The sequence below is a fragment of the Montipora capricornis genome, chromosome 12 (assembly GCF_036669925.1).
Source record: "Montipora capricornis isolate CH-2021 chromosome 12, ASM3666992v2, whole genome shotgun sequence".
NCBI lineage: Eukaryota > Metazoa > Cnidaria > Anthozoa > Scleractinia > Acroporidae > Montipora > Montipora capricornis.
The window spans coordinates 22,752,485-22,770,719 of record NC_090894.1 but is presented as its reverse complement, the minus strand read 5'-3'; the positions used below and the strand labels follow the sequence as shown (position 1 = coordinate 22,770,719).

Genomic DNA, 18,235 nt, shown 5'->3' with positions numbered 1-18,235 from the left:
GGACAGAAGTCTGAGTGACCCCAATAGTTGTGTGTTCTCTGCTAATGACAAGTTGATCATCAGAAAGCAGTCGCTATTTGTAGAAATTTCAAATGTTTTAAATGACAAAAAATTGCCAATGAAGGGCCATCAAATCGTGCATGATCAAAAAGTTTCACTTTTAATGGCGCATGGTTAAGTTCAAAGCCCAATTTAAATGTGATAGTCTTTTTGCCCACCCCAGGATTAGTGCTGAGGGCGCACCGCCAACAACTGAGGTTTCTAATAACAGTCGCTCATTCTTCCACTTGCCGCCACTAATAGAGGAATGGGAGGACCTTCCATCACTTGGAAGGGGTGATAAGCAATACCGTACTGGGGACCCCCAGCTTTTGCTTGCACTGGGAAGCTATGTGGCATAGCTACACTAAACACTTTCCCATGCAAAGAGTCAGCAGTCTCTTTCGATCTTCCTAGATAAGTCCGGGAAGAGGAAATAAGATTCTGCCAGCCACCTTGAACTTTCCTTGATTTTGCTGCTCAATAGCCGAATTCCAAAGGAAATGGATGAGTAAGTTCCCAGTTTCGACTTGTCAAACCTGTTTCTTTTTTAAATTTGTGCGCAGTCTCAATCGCGCACGCATCATCAAAATTGTTTTTCAATTTACAGTTGCGTGACAATGTTTACTGGTCGAAATTCCCGTAAGAATTCCTCCGTATGTCTGTTACAGAAACCTATTGATTTTTTCAGTAAAAATTGAAATGGCAATTTAAAAGCTTGAACTATGTTGAGTTTCCAATGAAATGATTCCTTGGTTGTCGTGTGTTGCCAGAGTTGTTCGAAATATCGCAACTGTGTTGTTTTTGTGTTTTGCGGTTACTATCATGTGTGACTGGACTCCTGAATAGGTTTGAATTTTTAGCGCATGCTCAATACAAAATGTTGAGGCAGCTGGCAGAGTCTTCTTTCCTCTTCCCGACTTACTAGAAGATCGAAAGAGACTCTTCTTGCAGGGTACACTAACACTTCTGGCAGAGGATAAACCCAAGAGAAAAAGAGAACGTGGTTTCCAACTTCCCTAAGTTTGCATGGCAGTTGGTTGGTAAAACAGAAGAATACAGTAGGCATGAGAGCTTTCTTTAAGCTGAACAACTGCCATGCAATGTTTAAACTTGCTGGAAGAGGAGTGGTACTAGGTTTTGCAATAATGAACAATGGCTTGTTTTGAACAAGTTGTACAGTTATTTAATTTGGTTTTTAAGTGAAATAAATACTATTGATCTGGACTCGAAATGTGGTACTTGTTGCATTCTTTGTAATCCATTATAAATGTTCCTCCTTCACATTATTGGATTGGAGGCAACACATAAACAACCTTATGATTAATTTTAGCTTACGTGAACATGCAAACTGTCACCTTGATCATGTCCCCTGCATTAAAGAGTTTCAATCAACCCAACCTCACCAACCAGTGAATTATTCCAAAAGTTGATTTTTTTATGATACTAGCACTGAAGCAACAACTAAGCAAGCATTGAATTTCAGGTTGACAATATTATTATACTTGTATTTACTGATGGGTAGTACCCGTATATAATGCATGACGGCATCAGTCTAGTACCGCTTAGATGGCCAAAGATGACTTCCACTTGCTGTATATCGCAACATTCTCTCGTCGAGATTGCAAAACGGATTTTGTAAGTGGTTTCAAGAATTTTGTGTAAAGACCCTCGGCTGTAAATGATCAAAATAATATCCAGTACGATTCCTCTTTTCCCTCAAAGTCGGAAGTCAGATTCGTCAGATGCTGGCCTACCGGAAGTAGAAAGTACTTCATGAATATCACTCTCGCTTTGGAGGATGCATTCTTCTTGGTGCTTCATAAGTCGATCCGACGGGCATAGTTCTCCGCATATTTCACAAGGCAGAGCAACAATGGTTTCTTCCGATTTGTCCCATGTTTCCTCTATTTGGGTCTGGAGGACGGAAATCGTTCTCACGGCTTCCGCTTTGGATTTCGGTCTCCGAGAACGAACCGTCAGCTTCTTCCACCAAAAGGGGTACATTCTGTTTACGTTGTGCGCCTTCCTTTTCAATCATGCAGTGGCGTTGATGAGTAGCGAGTTGATGCAAAGGCTTCATTGATCCTTAGAATTCACAAGTCACGAGGCAATTACTTGGTCCATTGCAAGATTTCTCATGGCTTTTAAATGCTTTATCAACACATAAGAGCTACATCTTGAACACATCTCCGTCCTCGATCCACAGAATTTCTCGTGTTCTGCCATTCTCTCCCGGAGAAGCATGATCTCACAGAACTGGCAAGAAACCGGCTGCTTTCCACATTTGTCTGCTTGGTGATTTTCCGCTTCGTTTCTCGTGATTTTCTGTCCACACTGTTTACATGCAATTTCTTCGTGATACTCCTCAAAATGTTCTTTTTCTTCGCTTGTCGATATCGCCTCTCCACACAAAGGACCAGGCTGAATACTTCTTTGACAGTAAGCCACGTGCATTTCGTAGTTTGCTACAGGAACTTCTCTGTTGCAGTTATCACATACTTCTTTCTCCATACTTGCTTACACTGTTACAGATCTATCACTGGTGTCTTTTGTGTATTAAAGCGTTTCTGTTCTCAGATTTTGTATAAAAGCTGACAGTGGTCGCTTTTAGGTCCCTCTATTACCTCAGTTTCCTTTTAAAGTCTAAATAAATTTACTGTTCTAGAGTTTTCCGACAAAATCGCCTCATCATGTTTAGTCAGGACTTATGAACTGCGAGAAGTTTCGAACAACTTCCGGTTCATCCTTCAGTTCCCAGGCTTCGCCTCATCAAAAAAATTGCCAGAGCGGGAGTCGGCTTGAAAATGAAGTTTTGACGTCGGCGATTTTTGTCTTTTTTTTCCCGCCATCTAAGAAAGGCCATAATCTTTACCGGGCAGCGTACTACGAGCAGATCGTGGGAACCCATTACCGGAAATATTATTTCCTTACAATGTACCGGAAGTAGGGATAACTGCATGCTCACGCACAGATAAAAGCTTTTCGGGGCTGCTTGAAATTTTATCTGCCAAAACATCCTGTATAATATTTAATGTTTAGGATTCGATCCTTGTTTAGTTCACATGAAATACGTAAATGAATACTGTGGATGTTCCATCTCAGTATAAACCATGTATGCATGTAGGAAATGTGTAGACCCCATGGATGATGATTCATATATAATCCTAAATGTAATCCATTCTAATGAATGAATACAGAATACGGGCCAGCCAAAACAAAGGACTAGACCCTTTTACAGTTGTAGCTAGGTTACCTGGCCTAAGAATGGAAGCGAGGCTGCCGGTGACCCTGCTGTGACACAAACCGATGTGCTTTTCTAATGTTAATGTAACTAATTAGAATTACAACAACACAATATCCCATTTCCGAGTTGCTGCATGCCTCAGTTTCATGGCGAGTCCTGGTGCACAACCATTCAAATGGCAATGAGTTGTGCATTCTCATGCAAATCAAACTAGTTCCCCTTTCAATTGTTGAACAACCAAAGATGTATCCTGTGGAGTACATTGTGCCTTGACTGTGGTCTGAAGTTGTGCATACATGTAATGACAAAAAAGTATGCTAAGCATCATTATTAAAGCTGATGAAAAAGTGAGGTGAGCCTCACACTTCCAATGGGATTTGAATTGAACTTATGACCTCTTCGATGCCAGTGCAATTCTTTACCAACTGAGCTATGAAGCAACTCAGTTGTGAGCAGGTCAATTAATTTTGTCGGGCTTACATGGTCCTGTTAATGCTCACAGTTGTCGTAATCTGACCTTAGTGATTGACATGTTAATTAGGCAAATAATTTTTGTAAGTGTAACTTGAGCAACGTGATTATGTGAAAGTACATGTATTCCTTCGATTGGATTATTAAAATACACAGTGAATCTGAAATACCCGGTACATGTCGTGTGAATCTCTACATTGGCGACAACTGAGTGGCTTCATAGCTCAGTTGGTACAGCATCGCACTGGTATAGGTCATAGGTTCGAATTCCATTGGAGCAAACTGAATTTTTCTGTTGTCTACAAGAAACAATAATAATTGCTCAAATTGTCCAGAAAAGTGCGAGGATCGCTGGAATCACTCTTTTTTCCATAACGTGCACTTCAAATACACACATTTACTTCATTTGCCAAAGCTAATGCAACAAAAATAACAGTTCTCACACTGCTGGGAGCCATGCCAAGCCGAACCACACAGCCTAACCTTTATTAACAAGAACATAATAATATTGTCTTACAATAACACAAAAAAGTGGCTAGAGAATAAGATCACCTCAACTGAAACATTCTACAAGTACTTCATGGGTGGGTGGGTGGGGCATGTCAGGCAATGGCGGATGGCAAAACAAAAACTGAAACTTTACACGGGCCATGTGTGAGAAAACTGTTTTCGGCTTCTTTCGTTCCTCAGCCAGCGGAAAATCACACCCATCTTTAATTAAAACTTTATTACAGCTTCAACACATTGCACAATGTGTACCCTTTTGTATCAGCAGTGAATCAAGGAGATAAGATTATGGGAAAACTAACAAACAATGTTATTGCAAAAAAGTGAACATTGGATGTGATAGAGAAAAATAAAAAGATGAAAACTGCAAAACAAACTCTTTTGTTCAAGATGAAAGTCACAGCAGCAACATCTGTTTAACATGAAAATTAACAATGTGTAACTACTGCTAGTTAAGTCATTACACTTTTAAAAAAATTCCTGGATCATATTGGTTTTATTTAATGTGGAGAGGGGAAAAGCGTAACAACAAGCCAATTACAATTTATTATTATGCGCAGAAGAGTTAAGTGAATAATGGATGATACTTTGTCTTACACAAATGGTCAAACATCTACATCAAGCCATCATTAATGTTTCAAGTTGTTATGAGATAGTTGCAGCTGAAACTGCTAAGAACTACTACCTGTAGGTTATGCTGCAAGCTCTCAGAACTTATTGAATTTAAAGACCTCAAGTCTTAGGGGCTTTCCTTTTGTCAGAAATGGCCAACCAGACCCGTCAGATAGCAAAGAAAAGGCAACAATTTTTAAGGAACACTTGCATGATTATCCCTCACGTTCTTCCGAGGGAGTATATATATCATCCTCAAAGTGTGTTAATTTGATTGCATTGTAGAGTTAGTCCTTCCAAATACCTGGTCTGGCTGGTCAGCTCTGTCAAATGGAAAGCACCCTTAGTGTCCTTGAATCTTTTCCAGTCAAAGAGTTTCTCTCAACACTGAAAAAAAAATGTCATGAATAGTATCTTCAATAAATTCCAGCAACCCTTGGTAGCTCTTTTGATTCAGTGTTCTGAACATCCAAGGCAGAAACATCTCTCTAATCTCTGGTCATAGCTGAAATATGAATTAAAGAAGCAGTTACTAAATCTCATATTCTTATGAAAGTTAATCGTTAGTTGTTGTCCTTCAGTAGCATATTGACAGTAATGATTCCAAGTTCGAGTGAGGCCTAATGCTACTGTGAATTTTTTTTTATACCAAATTATTCCATCAGAGATCAACCCTAGTATTGGAATTGGGCCCACACAAGGACAAAGAAAAACTTTGACCAGGGTGGAATTTGAACCCACGACCTTTGAAATTGATCACCGTTGCTCTACTGAATGAGCTACAAGGCCAGAACGGGAGCAGGCCATGGGTGTGTGAGATGTTATTCACAAGGAATTCCTTTATGTGTCTTATGCAGCCGATAAAAAGCCGCATTTTGAGGTAAAAAAGTAAAAAGTAAAGTGGTGCATTTATATAGCGCCCTTATCACAACGTCTCAAAGGCGCTTTACAATGATCAATTTACCCCCAGCGGACTGGAAGCATATACAGGCGCAAATTGCAGCCGCTTCTAAGCAGTCCATGCATGCTGGTACTCATTTTACCAACCTCGGAAGGATGGAAAGCTGAGTGAACTTAAGCGGGAAAGAAGGTCGCCAAATATTCCAGTCTCGGCAGAACCGGGAATGGCACCCCAGACCTTAGGGTTGGAAGGCAGAGATCTTACCACTGCGCCAACCCCTCTGCTCTGCAAGAATTGTAAGAATGGTAAAACATGTTTGCTTTAATATTGTAGACGAAAAATAATTGAGTTTTAGTGCACTTTAATGTATATGTAGGCTTGATTCTCTTAATAAGAGCACAAGAAAAATGGTTTACCATGGATACCAGACTAGGTGTGCTAGCTCACACAAGCAGGCATTTGGTCAGTGTTCACACACCCCTCAAGTCTAAGCCAAAGCGAAGGATCCAGCATCACTCAAGTAGCCCGAATTCTGACTGTATTTTTGCCTTTGTGGTCTCATTCCCTCACAAGCCCTTCAAGCTAATCCAGCCAGGTCGACCACATGCTGGCAGAGATAAATCACAACACCAGGATACGCATGCCTTGCTCTTCACAAACAGTGTGAGGGGATTGAACATCCAACAGTGTTAGCAGCAAGGGTATTGAGACGAGGCATATGGTCTATAATCCTTGGTCCGGTTGTTCAAAACACTACCAAGGTACAAGTTTTCCCCAACAATTTAGGATAGGTGTGGGCCGCCAAGGTTCTCAAACCCTGACCCTATTTAAGGGGAGAAAATCGAGATTTGATACCCTTTTTAAGGCCCAAAACCAAAGAATGGCACCCAATTTAATTAAGGGAGTGAGGAGCGCACATACAGCAATACAAGCTTTAAACGTCCCTTTACAATCGCCGTGTTAAACTTGAAAATGAGCATTCAGGCGTGTAGTATAGTTTTAATAGACCACAGATTTTTCGTTTTGTGCGTTTGGGAGGATACTGCTATTTAGTGACCCTATCTACGGAATATCTAAGGATCACAATACAAAAATACCAAAAAGGATATCCTATTTAAGGACTGAGCACATCAAAATCCCTACCCTATCGGGCAGGACATACCTATATAGTGGATAAAAGAGAGTCCCCCCCCCCCCCCCCTCCCTGTCAAAAAGCAGTAATCTAATTTTATGATGACAAAAAGGCTTGAAATTTTGTGGAAACATTTTTTATCTGTGAAAAACTATTAAGTCCAGGATTTTCTAAATCCGGCTTTGAATAATTAACTGGCCCTTATATCCCTGCATTACTTAACCATTCAACAAACAACACGTTTACTTACTTCGTAAGCGAGCACAAAGTGCAAAAATTTCCGGCACAGTTTTCACATTGTCGACTGCAACCGGCACAAGACTGCCTCTCACAGAAAAAACAGACCACAGGAACTTCACTCTTCGATTGTGCACAGCTACGACATTTGAAGGTTTGTTCGGTTGGAACATTGCTACTTTGATCGACTTGGTCTTTTTGGAATTGAAGTGATCCCTTGTGCATCAGTTCAAGAGTTCTTGCTGAAGGATATTTAACGGACGAAAGTGTTTAACGTTAGCAACAATCGTAAATTCTAATCAATTAAGCAAGCTTAATATTATTTTTTCAACACGTGTCCTTACCATAAATTTTCTCCTTCTCGATCGCGATGTGATATTCGTAGATATGAGTCTTGAGTTGCAGTCGAGAAGATTCTTCAAAAGGAAAACTTCTTTTAGGCATTCTTCTCTAGGATTCTTTAGCAGAAGAAAGTAAAATACTTGAAAATTGGTCGTCAACTCGAAACCGAGATGAGTTTTGATAATATCCAAGTTTATATTTTGTGCCAACAACCAAGAAAGCCGTCTGATTGGTTAAATTTTGGCGCCAATCCCCGGATTGTGCGCACGACGTTTTGAAATAACAATATGGCATTCAATATGGCTGCGATAAAATCAAGGTATAAACCCAAATCAAGTTTATGATGATGGATGCTGTTTTGGCCAAAATTATAAACGGGGAAATTTCTTTGGAAGATGTGGAAAAGAATTTTAAAAGTAATGACAAAGAGGTAAATGCTTTGAGATAATGTCTAATCGAAAATCATCCGCCATTCCAATTCAAATCCACATTCTCGAAATATAATGCGCGAAACCATCAACAGTTTTAGTCTTACCCCTGAAAAATAAGATCATAATGCCGACGCAGTGATCCTCGCAGAAAATCCCAAGTTTTCTACTTTCCCTGTGGAAAATAGTGCAGTGAACCTCAAAAAATTGCAAAATATACTCTGGCAAAAAGCTGGCAATGGTGATCTTTTCATGAGTGAAGATAAAAATTAATGTCATTTTAATTTCACAAGACAAGATATCACATTTTCATTGCTGTTTATATAATAATACTGCAGACGTAAGGGTCAAGGCCAAATGAAAGAGGTCAACACCTCTGAGTTATGTTTATTAGCAGTAGAGTCAATATAATTAATATTGACTGAATCAATCAACTGACACCTAAATTGTTATCTTTAAATCAATTTAAGTCACGTCCCTTCATTCCCATTAAATGTTAACAGCTGCAGTTATTGTGTACAGTGATTTGCCTGGAGGATTGCCTCTCCTGAGTATCATTCTTCCAATAATTTTTTTCTTATTTCTAGGATGTTCACAGGGAGAAAGAAAATCTCGAGAAACATAATCTTGCAGACTTGGCACCCTTTCTTTTAAATTACTTGAGAGAGCAGACATCACACTTTTTCACGCTACGTCAAAATGCAGCTCTTACACCCAGGAAGGCACAAGTTTCACAAAGCAAAGGAAGTAATCTTGTTGGCAAACAATTGCCTCAAGGACCAAAAAATTATTCTAAAGGAAGTTTGTTTCCATCGCAAAAAACTCCATCACCTTCACCTGTGACCCCCCTGTCTCAAAGGCAAAGAGACAGGAGTGAAAAGGGACGGCATTCATCACCATCTTCATCCCCACGCCCAGGAAAAAAGTCCCCAAAATTTATTGGAAGTGACATAGATAGGTCATTGCCATTAGTTGGGTCGCAGCACATTGATATTAATGATCCTGATGATTTTCCTCCTATGGGCACCAACAGGTATGTCATTCTGGTTGCGTAAGGTAAGGTAAGGTAACTTTATTTAAAGTCGCAAACGTAGGGAGAGGTTGCCCAAATCTCCCGAGCCAGTGGCTCATGTTAAAAACGCACGACTATTTACAATACCATAACTAATTACTATTTACATATAAAAAATGAAAATTCTAGAAGAATCCAGAACTGTATTAAAAGATAGTTTAAAAAGAAACTAGTGCAAACATTAAGATAAGAGAATAGCTAGCGTATACAGTTCATACACGGGCACCCTGCAAATTCAACACCGTTCAGACGAGAACGAAATTGAGCCAAAGTAGTCGAGGATTTTGTTATGGCTGATAATTGATTCCAAATGTGGACAATCTGATACAGAAATGAGTTGTGCATAACGAGGCTGTTATATGATGGCTGCACAACATTTAGGCCATTACCTCGTAAATTATAACTTACGTTGTGTCGTTAGTGGACCTACATTGTTTGTGTTGTGAGATGATTAATTTTGTGACCAACTTGAATACATTGTATCTCCGGATTAAGAGATGTTTTCAAACATACCCTGATCAGTGATGAATTAAATACATGTATGTTTTGGATCTTTAGAATGAAGATGTTACATGACAATCTTAACAGTAACGTCAAAAAAGAAATTCTTGACAAAGGATCTTGCCATGCATGCTCCTTTTAGAGTACTCTTTCACTACGAACTTTGCATGAGAGGTACTTGCAAGACCTTTAAAACAACTTTATCGTCATGAATCAATTGGTAACTGGACTTTAGGGATTTTGAGATATCATCAGAGAGTTTGTGAGATTTTTATAAGGCTGAAACACAGATGAGATTCCAAGACGGTGCCGCTTTGGCTTAATTATCCATTTCTCTTGTTTTCCAGAAAAAAGGCGACTCCGTCAAGAAGAATTACCCCAACACCAGTTAAAAGTGATGGAAGGAAAGGAAAACTGTCACCAGCATTTTCATCAACAGGACCTTCATTCTCACAACTGAGTATGGAAAGTCACAGCAGTCCTGCTTCTCTCCAAGAAGAACGAAACATACTAAAGCTTATGAAAACTAAAAGGAAAAGCAAGGGGGAATCCCCTTGGGAGAACAGAAACAGCCCTAGTGCACAAACTGGGGTCAGATCTCCACCATTACATGTCTTAGGAGATTATATTATAACACCACCCAAACAGACAACAACGTCTAAAAATCACGTCATAACTCCACCTAATGCATGGCAACCAAATATCAATACCGGTGGGAGAGTCCTTTCAACACCCTCACCTGTCAAGGATTTTATTGGAAATGCTAGTCTGCAACAATCTTTGGTGGCAGATGATTTGAGTAGTCAAAGGGATGAAAAAAAGACTTGTAAAGAAGAGATTCAGGCAGTGCAAGTTGACCAACTAAAAGTTAATTCTCAAGAAAAGCTTGATGTTCTTGCCAAAATGTATTCTAACTGTGTAACAGGTGAGTTGTCATCTGGGATGTTTTTTTTAAAGGGTTTTTATCATAGCACCTGAGAAAAGCAAACTCTTTACACAATGTATGTTAGAGTTGTCATTGATATTGTGAAATAGTGCCTTTTTTTAATACGCCAAACCAATTTTTACTTTATACAGTACATCCATTTAAAATTGTGGTCACCTTTTTCATTTACATGATAAGATGATTCTATAGCCTTTCATTGTCACATATTCCAAAATACTCAGGGATCAGTTACAGGCCTCGAAGATTTCGTTACCAAAGGCTAACATCTTACCAAAGCTAGTGATATGGGCCATATATGGTCCAGATAAGGAAAATGTTATGGGATTTGCTATAGTACAATTACGATTTTCATGTTGATTTGATGTAGATTATGCACCAGTCATCTATTCAGCCCTTACCTGAATACTGAGAACCCTGTGTCATAGAGTTGCTGTGTACAATATCAGGCACTGAGATGAGGACTAACATAGCCCTTTCAAACTTCTACCGGTAGCTTGCGTGTTATTATTTTTAGTTTGCCTCTGTTTATAAGCCTGCGATAATTTCAGTCGGCACCTCATTGCAATTTATGCCTTGTGTTCCTGTGTTTTATGTTAATACAGCTGATAATTGGAGTTTAACATGGACTTTCAAACATTTACTCCAGTCCTGGTCTCCAGTCTGCATTAACCACCCACCACATATATCGTATACATTGCAATACTTTAGTTGGGTTCATAATTATAATCAGCAAAAGAAAGCATCTCTGTTGAGAGGGCTGCCTGATCTGTAGCTTCTGTGCTTTGTCCGAGTGATGTTGAAATATAAAACTGAATTTTTAACAGGCAATTTGGTTCCAAATGTCACTGCTGAGCTGTATTTTGTGGTACAGCTTTTGACTGTACGTGGAATTTCATCGGACTGTAAGGAAAATGAAGAGCCAAGCTCTGAAAATTGTAAGTTAAAAAGTTACCCTTGTTTGTCATTGGTTCTTATTTTGAACAGAAACTGTTAAACGTTTTATGCGGTAAGAATGCCACTATTTTTAATTATCATTACAATACTGATGGTGAAGAAAGTGGCTGCATATCTGTGATTTTTGCAATCTTTTAAGTTATAACTAACAGACACTGATGCCATTCAGTTTTTCACAACCTTTAAGTTCATTATGTTAGTGTTAGAATGCAATTCTGTCAGGTTCATGAACAGTCCATAGGTTGTACATTTGCTGAATGGGTTTCATTCTTTTCTAAACTAACACAATTGATAACACCTACCCAGTATTCACCCATGTGAAAGGAAAGGAAAGGAAGTAAGGAACCTTATTTAGAATCTTCTAGCGCTGTAGAGCACTAATCGGGACACTGTAAATTGAAATTAACAAGTTAACGCAAATGAAATCAAATGTTGGTTTTTGAGGAGAGGGAAAAACCGGAGTACCCGGAGAAAAACCTCTCGGTGCAGAGTAGAGAACCAACAAACTCAACCCACATATGACGCCGAGTCTGGGAATCGAACCCGGGCCACATTGGTGGGAGGCGAGTGCTCTCACCACTGCACCATCCCTGCACCCCAAATTGATCAAAATTTATGCCTTTTACGTTCTGTACCCATGTACTAATGTGCAAAATGTAAGTTCTTTGATATGCTGTCATATTGTGGTTGATACAGTGGGAACAAACAACATGTACATGCCGGATAAAGAACATAATGTTTACGTTGCAATGTTTATTTCTTTTGTAGATAATGAAAAGAATAACCCAAATATTCTCAACTCCATTCATAACTGCACCTATTTTGCTGTGACTGTTCTGCAAGATCTTGAGAGGTTGAGTTTGAAGTAGATTAATTTTAGTAACATTTTATTCACCAATATTTAATGACCGTTTGCTGTTGTCACCTGCTAGCTCAGAAAGCTTGATCCTATAGTTGTCTTGACTGTGTCACATTTATCCTCTGTCCCATTTACAACAGTTACTACATCTTCTGCGTAAAGTAACATTTACACTGTATTTCCAGAATTATGCATTGCCAAGTAATTAGCTAGATGCATGCCCAATTTCGATATCCAACATGAAGTGTCCCTTTTAAGTCTAAGTACTTTCTACCTATTTCTAACAATGAGACTAGGGTAAAGGTAAGCATTATTTTTAGCTTAGGATAAATGCAGCAGTTATCTTTTGTGAAGGAGCAGCAGCATTTGGGACACTTTGTGCTGTTAATCGTCTGTATTCTGAGACACAAGTGATGTTGAAGTTGGGGAAAAGAGTAAGGGGACGATAATTGAACTCTTTCGGCATCTGACTACTAAGGGTCTCCCAGGGGTTTTGAGGAATAAAGGAACATGGCGAATTTGAACTGGGGAACTGGGAAACAACTTCAGACAAAACATCTAAGGGAACAAGGGAGTATTTTAAACCATTTTAGGGATTAAAAAGCTGAGAACAAGTTTGAAAGGAACTTCGGGAACAAGGAAACAACAGCAATTTTTAAAGGGAACAAGAACTCCCCCCCTCTTGCCCCTTGGGGCCCCTCATTACTTGCATTTCTGGACATATCTGGCAATGTCAGTCATCTGCACTCCTCACGGATAAAAAAAATTGCATCCACAAGGATCTGGTGACAGACATTACTAAACACCGAAACACAGAAACAAAGCGCCCAAACAACATGTATGACCCCACCATTCATTGAATACTAACCAACAAAGTTTGGATTTGAGATCGTTTTAGACCTAATTAGGCGTAAAATGTTATTTCTCCTAATCACAGTTTTAATCTGAATCGTAATCTGAATCTCAATGAGTTAGAAGCAATAACATAAATTAGGTCTAAAACAACATTAATTTTAATCTCAAATCCAACCTTTGTTGGTTAGTATTCAATGTATGGTGGGGTCATCCATGGTGTCTTGGTGTTTCATTTCGTGGTATAGTAAATTGCCCTCTGGTAACATCTAAACTCATATAAAATTAGCTATCACGGTTTCCTTAGATTACATCACAATGTACATGTCTAATGTGTATTAGCTTAAGATTCTACATGATATCAGACCTCAAAATTTCTGATTACACAGATATTGTTTATTTCCTCTACAGTCTGATACTACTGTTAGACAAGGATACTCTTCGTTTGTTTGCTGACAATCCAAGGGTATGGAAAAGCTTTTTTTTTTTTTTCCCCTAACTTGCATAACTCAATTCCACATCATTTTGATTATACTCATTGTGTTTCTACATGTACATGTAGATATGTTCCTTAAGCTCCGGTGATTTGATTTTTCAGATTGCAGACTTCTCTCCTAGACTAAAAGAGACATTTCTTCAGAAGTACAAATCCCTTTTGCCTGTAAAGGTTAGTCTCATCTGTAAATTAGAGTTTTAGTCTTCTATAAATTGTTATCTTTGTAATTTCTGTTTACCGTAAAGACTTGTGTATAAGCCGCACCTTTTTGCTTAAGTTTTGGGCCAAAAATCGCGGGTGCGGCTTATACACGAGACCTTTGCTGTCAGAGGGAGTAAACTGCCTTGTAGGGGTCACAAATTGAACTGAAAACCTTCAGTAACTAAAGATTAAACATATTGAAACTTGTTGTTGATCACTGTTTTCGGTACAAGTGGTGACTCCTAAAGGAGCCGTTTGTTTGCTTCTTCAGGTTCTAAACCCGAATCTTGCTCGCCAGTAGTTCTCTCAAGCATTTGATTTTTGCTTAAATTGTTTGAGCAGTTAAGCTATTATAACTGGAGTTCTTATTTTTTTCCAAAACCATGCTTGAAAGTTGGGGGTGCGGCTTATACACGAGTCTTTGCAGTAATTTCATGGGCCAAATCGGCTAACTCAGTTTCGCAGGGTTAAGGTTCTTTGTATATTGCATTGGCATTATAACGTGGCATTCACATTTAAATGATATATGGAAATACCTGGAACAAAACATTTTATTCCCAAAGGGTTTGAATAGGGTACAATATTGAGTGTCTTGTAAATCAATGCAGTTTACTGTTTGTAATTAGTTAATTGTTAAAATTCCCTTCTGTCAGAAAGCACATTTTTGTGGGCCTTCATTGACCTGAAGCAGCAGTTGCAGTAACATGGCCATTTATCTGAGTCTTGATTAGACTGTGCGATATTTCATTATGATGGGAAATATTTCCTTAGGACCATTAAATTATAATAGTAAAATGAGGGGCTTGAAAGTGGGTGCTGGAGTCATGAGCTTATAGAGCACAGGTTCAAGTCCATCCTTTCCAGAAAAATACAAAAGGACTTGGACATGAGATCTTTGACATTCTCCCAGAGATATTTCTTTCAAAAGAATTATTTTAAATTATTTAAGTCTAGTTGGAAATTGTTTTAGTGTTGGCACTGTACTGGTGAGAGGGCTTATGCCTACCCAATAATTTCATTAAGTACCAGTAGCCGATGAAAAGCATTTGGCTACCTCACTCAGAGAAGTCGGCTACTTTTTTCCTTAAATTGAAAAAAATAAAGGCAGATTCTTTCAAACCTAAGATTAAAACTAATTTGGGCATTGGCACGTGAAGTTGTCTCAACATGATCATTAAGAACTTTTGCTTTTGAAGTGTGGCATTTGGGAACGTTCTTCCAAAATGGAATGCCCCCCAGCTGACACCCCCAGAGAATGAGGCTGTTAGGCCCCTTGTTGATACAGTGAGTTACTTGACTCAAACCAGCCACCAACTTTGAATTTTGTTGAAATCCCTGCCTACCATCAACGTGTCCCAACAAGTTCAATTCCTGGACTGACTGAGTCGATTGGGCTGAGTTTGTTTCTTCTCTATTCTGCTCAGAATGGTGTTTCACTGAGCATTTCAATTTCCCTCTCCTACCTACATGTAAAAGGGCAGGTACAAAAGTCGGACCAGATCAACTCGGGTCACTCCCTTGGATCGAGCGAAAAATGATTTTGTAAGCCAAAACTATTCGATGTTTGTGCCAATTTCACCAAGCTACCAGTAGCTTAAAGATTAGGGCTAGAGTGACTTCTTGAGGCCTTTTAAGTTTTTCACATCAATCTGAGGTGAGCAATCCAAGTTAATCTGGTCCGACTTTTGTACCTGCCTCATGTAAAACCAACATTTGGTTTGATCTCAAGTCTGTTCAGTTAGTAGAGCATTAATTTTGTGCCTGCCTTTATACAATGTATGCTTAATTAAAGCCGTCACAAAGTGAAAATTTTGTGATATAAGACAAATGAACATTCTCCCACCCAGATCTGGAACTCTTGTATAAAAAAGGAATGTTTAAATGAAAATATAAATAACCTTAGTGTCTTATAGGTCTCAGAGTTGAAAGGTATCAAGTCGCCTTTGGGTGGGGTCCCATTCAATGTTGAGAAGGACAACAAACAGAATTTTCCAACAGACAGAGCTTTCCACAACTTCAGAAAACAAAGGTACATACTTTGGCAGACAATGTTTTGGGGAATGGTGAGCACACTTCTACCAATGTGTTGCAGGTTTTCCATGCTCGATGTTATAATGTGAATTGAATTTGGTACTCAAGTTTTTCCTTGTCTTCAGATGCAAATTGCAATTGTAGAAAAAATCTGATTTGACTTGAAGTTCCCTTGAATGCTATTGCTCAGTTATAAAATAAGCTTGTGACTGCTGTGTCACAGCAGTGCAGTTCATTTTGTGTCGTTTTACCTTTTACTTGCCCCTTCTTGCTATACAACTCAGAAATTACTTTTAAACAACACAAACCAAAGCTTCCTGATGAAAATAATGTCTGTCTAGCACGCAGTGCTGCATAATTAAAGTTACAAACAACAGAGATCAACTTTGAAAAACTGTTAGGTTGAACAGTTTTCAAAAAACCCCAACACAATCCATTTGAGTCTTCTTGAATTTTGCCCATCCCTGCGCCCTTTTGTATTTGCTGTTTTATTCAAACCTTTCATCAATGTTCTAAGTAGTTATTTTATGTTTTGGTTGATTTGGTCACTGAATTTGGCTAATTTTCATGACATCCCTGTTAAAATTACAAGGAGTGACTATCAGCACTTTGTATTCTCTCTCCTAATAATCTAATAATTTGTGAATTGAAAGCTTCCCCCCCCCCCCCCCCCCCCCCCCACCCTACCCAATCACTGGGTAAGAACAATATCTTGGCACACAAGTAATGTAGAAAATCTTTGAATCTTTTGCAAGGGATGTATTTTATGAGCTCATACGAGAATGGGAAGATTGCAACGCTGCAACAGGATGGAATATGGAGGATCATATGGGTGACAGGATAAGGTAGAAAATTCATGATGTTGTACGAGCCATGTTAGACAACTTCTGTTTCCAATTTTCCATTTTAGCCAAACCTAAAAATGGAGCTCCCATGCTATTTATTCTTACATTAAGTTAAGCTGGCTTGAGCCTGTGATCCAATCAAAAACCAGTACCTGGTTAGCGGTCAACTTTTTTAAAAAAAGCTGACTTCGATAAGCTTTAAACTTAACCCTGCAATATGGTTAGCGGATACCTTGTTTTGACAGGTGTCAATGAACCATATCATGGATGTCCAATATCAAAGATGTTACCGCCAAAAAACACGGGTTGCACCATGGAGTTTCACATTGGCATACATGGAGGAGTGGACATAAGGGCAGTGACCAAAACCACATTTTCTCATACAGATGGGTTGCCATACTTTCTTACCCATGGTGCTCCACGTGTGCACTCCAGTATTATAAAAATCTGTAGCATAGTCTACTTTGATTGGCAATTAAAGGCTGAGATGTTTTTTTACTTCCTGGTAGAGGTTTTTTTACTTCCTTTTGTGCTAATAGTCATTTAATATTATTTTCTCTGATTTCAACCATTACAATGCAGGGCCTTGGTTAATCAAAAGCCAGAGATGGCAAATTATTCTCATTTTGCAAGACTCTTCAAGTCACAATTGCTTCAGGTAAAGTAAAGGCTTAAGTTTTCTTACCACTCTGTTCTGGGGTCAAGAAAATGTATGTTATTACTAGTTAAGAAATTTTAACATCACTGTGCACATGCTTGTTCCTAGATCCCATGTTTTTTTCTTAGCCAGCGGCACCTTTGAATGAGAAAACAAAGGGCTCTGGATAGGGCAGAAAGAAGCAATAAGTAACATCATGGTTTTGAACAAAGACACTCTTATTATTATTATCCCACTGGCCAGACCACATTGGCAATTTTTACTTCCACTTCAAGATTTTATTGTTTGCAAGCTATACCAGTGAAAAAAAATAATTTGAATTTCCATTGTCTCCAGAGCCCTTTGTTTTCTAATGCAAAGGCCTCTGCCGGATAAGAGAAACAATGGCATCTGGGAATGAGAGTGGACTATATGTGAAGAGATGTACCAGTATATTTGGATGGTGACTCAAACAAGTCACTGTGCTCCTAATATTTAACAATTATTCCTTGCGGGCTACGGGTCAATAGCCCATGTTCACCTGATGGGCTATTGACATGTGGCCCTTGAGGGCGAAGGGTCTAATTGTTTTAGTATCACCCAACTAGTCGGACAGAAAAGGCAATAATAAAGTTAGCAAATGCAAGTTAAAGAGATATTTAATTGGGAATTAAATGAAAGAAAGCATCACGCTTTTCACTACTCGAAGTCCTCTAGTAGCGTAGCCAATCAAAATGCAGGATTTGCATTAGTTCACTAGTTGGGTGATACTAATAATTAATAGCTCTGATCTTCTTTGGTAACATGTTGAAAATCTTATTTTTCCAGATGTGTGGCGAAGAAAGAAATGGAAGCAGTTTCCGTTCCCAGAGCATGCTAAGTAATTTGCAAAAATCAAACCCCGAAAAATTTCAAAGGTACAATA

The 18,235-nt window shown here is 38.8% G+C and overlaps 2 protein-coding genes across 4 annotated transcripts in view; one reads left to right on the top strand and one right to left on the bottom strand.

Annotated features, from left to right (window-relative positions):
- Positions 1–1,724: 1,724 nt before the first annotated feature.
- LOC138025524 (XIAP-associated factor 1-like) lies at positions 1,725–3,105 on the bottom strand. The gene is given in 3 exon segments (XM_068872722.1): positions 1,725–1,956; positions 2,147–2,193; positions 2,196–3,105. Coding segments are annotated over 3 exon segments (603 nt in total). The 5' UTR covers positions 2,554–3,105; the 3' UTR covers positions 1,725–1,758.
- A 4,660-nt stretch (positions 3,106–7,765) lies between these two features.
- Positions 7,766–18,235, top strand: part of LOC138027919 (codanin-1-like) — a 34,417-nt gene continuing 23,947 nt past the window's right edge. The window contains exons 1-11 of one of the 3 annotated variants that reach the window (XM_068875539.1): positions 7,766–7,918; positions 8,504–8,949; positions 9,837–10,414; positions 11,260–11,370; positions 12,158–12,242; positions 13,512–13,566; positions 13,699–13,767; positions 15,711–15,826; positions 16,584–16,673; positions 17,256–17,331; positions 18,139–18,227. In XM_068875539.1, the coding sequence (XP_068731640.1) occupies positions 7,829–7,918; positions 8,504–8,949; positions 9,837–10,414; positions 11,260–11,370; positions 12,158–12,242; positions 13,512–13,566; positions 13,699–13,767; positions 15,711–15,826; positions 16,584–16,673; positions 17,256–17,331; positions 18,139–18,227 (1,805 nt within the window). In that variant the 5' untranslated portion in view covers positions 7,766–7,828. The remainder of the gene's footprint in view (positions 7,919–8,503; positions 8,950–9,836; positions 10,415–11,259; positions 11,371–12,157; positions 12,243–13,511; positions 13,567–13,698; positions 13,768–15,710; positions 15,827–16,583; positions 16,674–17,255; positions 17,332–18,138; positions 18,228–18,235) is intronic. The other 2 variants (XM_068875537.1, XM_068875540.1) reach the window with 2 other exon arrangements.